This window comes from Lygodium microphyllum, chromosome 29, assembly GCF_053477565.2.
Source record: "Lygodium microphyllum isolate KBCC chromosome 29, Lygodium_microphyllum_v1.1.10, whole genome shotgun sequence".
NCBI lineage: Eukaryota > Viridiplantae > Streptophyta > Polypodiopsida > Schizaeales > Lygodiaceae > Lygodium > Lygodium microphyllum.
In genome coordinates this window covers 44,608,457-44,611,012 of record NC_141163.1, presented here as the reverse complement: position 1 = coordinate 44,611,012, position 2,556 = coordinate 44,608,457, and the positions used below count along the sequence as shown (strand labels likewise).

Sequence of the window (2,556 nt, the reverse complement as noted above, 5' to 3'; positions counted from 1 at the left end):
CTCTTGAGTATTTATATGTAAACCACTTTTAGTTTATGTCTATTGCTCGCTACCATCAAGTTTTGACACCTATAAATCCATTGCATTTAAACACATAAATATTATGCTAGACTATGGGAAACGAGATTTGAAATGGTAAATGAAGGCTTCGATAGTGTCAAAAATAACACCATTCTTCCCAAGTCTATTGTTTCCTAGGTAGGAATGACATCTAGCATTTCCTTAAAGCAATAAAAGCTACATAGATAGCATTGTAGTGAACAAAGTGACCAATACATAGAAGGCTTGAATATTGCTTACCATTTCACACATACAGTGAAGGCATGTGAAATGATGTGATGGGGATTGGTGGACAATCATTATTTATTAGTATCAATAAGGGATAGAAATAAAGATAAGCAAAACGGCTAGAAAAAACGGGTCTCAAGCTAGAGTTGGTTCCGATGTAGAGTCAGATGCCACTTTGTAGCGAAGGCTGGTAAGCGTCCAAGCCAAAAGCCCAGATATGGTGCAATGAGTAGCTTGGACGTAAGGACGGAGAGCGGGGTTCCACTCCTCGACCTCTCGTGAGAGGCGCACACAATCCTGGTCTTTAGCCTGGATCATGGCACGGACTTCAGATAGGGATTGGTGGAAGTCGATGTCGGTGGGGCTATTGCTGTTGTTGAGATAGTGAAGGAGGGCGGGGAGGTTGATGAAGTTGCCTTCGTGGTATTCTTTATGGAAGGAGAAAAGGTCATTGATCCAGCCAGCTTGATCAGAGGTGGCATCATGGAGGGCTTCGAGGGAGGGGTGGGAGAGGGCCTGGTCATCGAGCTCGATGCCGAGGTCAAACTCGCAACCGATGAAACCTACCTTGTAGGCACCGTCCCTACGGTGCAAGGCCACATACTCTACCACACTCGCCGGAAGCTTGCCTTGCTCCCGTAGAGCCACCACCTCCAAGATCCCACCCAGATTCTCCACCACCGCCTCTTGCAGCCGCTTATATTGCTTTGGCGACATGCCTTGCGCTCGCATCTCCGCTGTCCACTCCGCCCCCAACTTGATCACCAATTGTTGCTCGGTTTGGATTCTCTTATCCATGGCAGATAGTTCACTTGGGGTGAGATGGTCATCTGCAAACAAATATGTGTTAAAACTATTAGATTACCATATGGAGTTCGGTCTATCCATGCTGTCCATGTGATATATATTGATATGCATACATTTATATGTACATATGCATCAGATTTAGTACAGAAACCCCTCCCAAGATGCACATGAATCTTGGTTTGTCTCAATGGCCAAGTGGCAAGGATCTTTCACTAGATCTACAAGTGCCACTCGCCTACTTGCCCAGCTGGCCTAGTAGATGCTTAACCAGCAACAAGCACAGAACTATAGATCAAGCAATTAAGACTTTCAAACTCTAGCAAGAAGGAAGATAGGGATCAATGAATACTTAAGACTCCTTTCCAAAAGCATGGTTTCGTAAGGCTCATCCAATACATTCGTGTTGGGGGATCAAAAGAAGTCTAATAGTCACGACTCACATGCATCGTGTCTTTTGTAAAATTTTCATGCACACGAGTTTTCATTTGCTTGAGTTTCCGTTGGCACACAACCTATGACACTGTTCCTGTGTTTTGGTCCTAGTAATGAAAAGCCATCCAAACCAACGACGAGGTTTTGGATCTCATGGGCAGATCCATATGGCATAGACGTGTGTTAAAGGAGGAGCGACCGCCTGCATAAATGTGTAGGTGTTCAAAGTTTCTCTGATTTCATGTTGCAGGGTCTATAGACAGAGAGAGACAGAGAGAATGCCTTCTGTGCAGACGTCGTCTAGGCCCGCCGCCTGGGCCGCTTCGCAGGGCGAGCCGAACATGGCCTTGATCTGGCGAGAGCAGAAGAGGCGAGCCGGCGCATGAGTCTGGCCCAGCACACTCGAGTCGTCCAGCACGTCGTCCACCAAGAACACCCACAGGATGAACTTGAAGAGCGTGAAGGAGCGGCTCTCGGAGGTGCCGTATGGGTACAACAGGCACGACAGGGTGTCGAAGCGGCTGTCCAAGAGCTTCTGCAGCTGTTGGGCTGACGCAGACGATCCGAAGAACTCTTGCATCCACGCCCGCCTGTGCTCCTCCATAGCCGCTTGCTTTGGATGGCTTTTCACCGGAAACGAACACAACTTCTCATCATCTGCGTCACTTGTATTCTTCAATTGTTGCTGTTGCTTCAGTTGATCCGCGGCGCTCTTTAGGAGGCTCTGGATATCCTTGGCTGCCATGTTTTCTTAACTAAGATTCTTGATCTCAGTTCTCTCCTCAGGCGCTGCTAAGAGAGCACTGCCTCGGGTTATCGAGCTTCATCGGTCGCTGTCCCGGACGTGTCACGTTATAAACGTTGGTGGCATTACTTTATGTGATTTGATAGGTTACCCGTTAGAGGACCTTCGCACTTATTAGACGACTTGACACTGCCTCTGGACCATCTAATGCTATGTCCTCGAAATTTCAAAGTCTGACTCTCAACTAGTAAAAGTGAAACACTTTACAAGTACTTTACAACTTA

General features: G+C 47.0%; 1 protein-coding gene across 1 annotated transcript; it reads right to left on the bottom strand.

Moving 5' to 3' along the window:
- Window positions 1-217: 217 nt before the first annotated feature.
- Window positions 218-2,343, bottom strand: LOC148010568 (microbial Terpene synthase-like protein 13). Its single transcript, XM_087672034.1, has 2 exons — window positions 1,810-2,343; window positions 218-1,118 (listed from the first exon to the last, which is right to left on the bottom strand). The coding sequence occupies exons 1-2, from the start codon at window positions 2,270-2,272 to the stop codon at window positions 424-426; spliced, it is 1,158 nt and encodes a 385-aa protein (XP_087528160.1). The 5' UTR covers window positions 2,273-2,343; the 3' UTR covers window positions 218-423.
- Window positions 2,344-2,556: the final 213 nt, after the last annotated feature.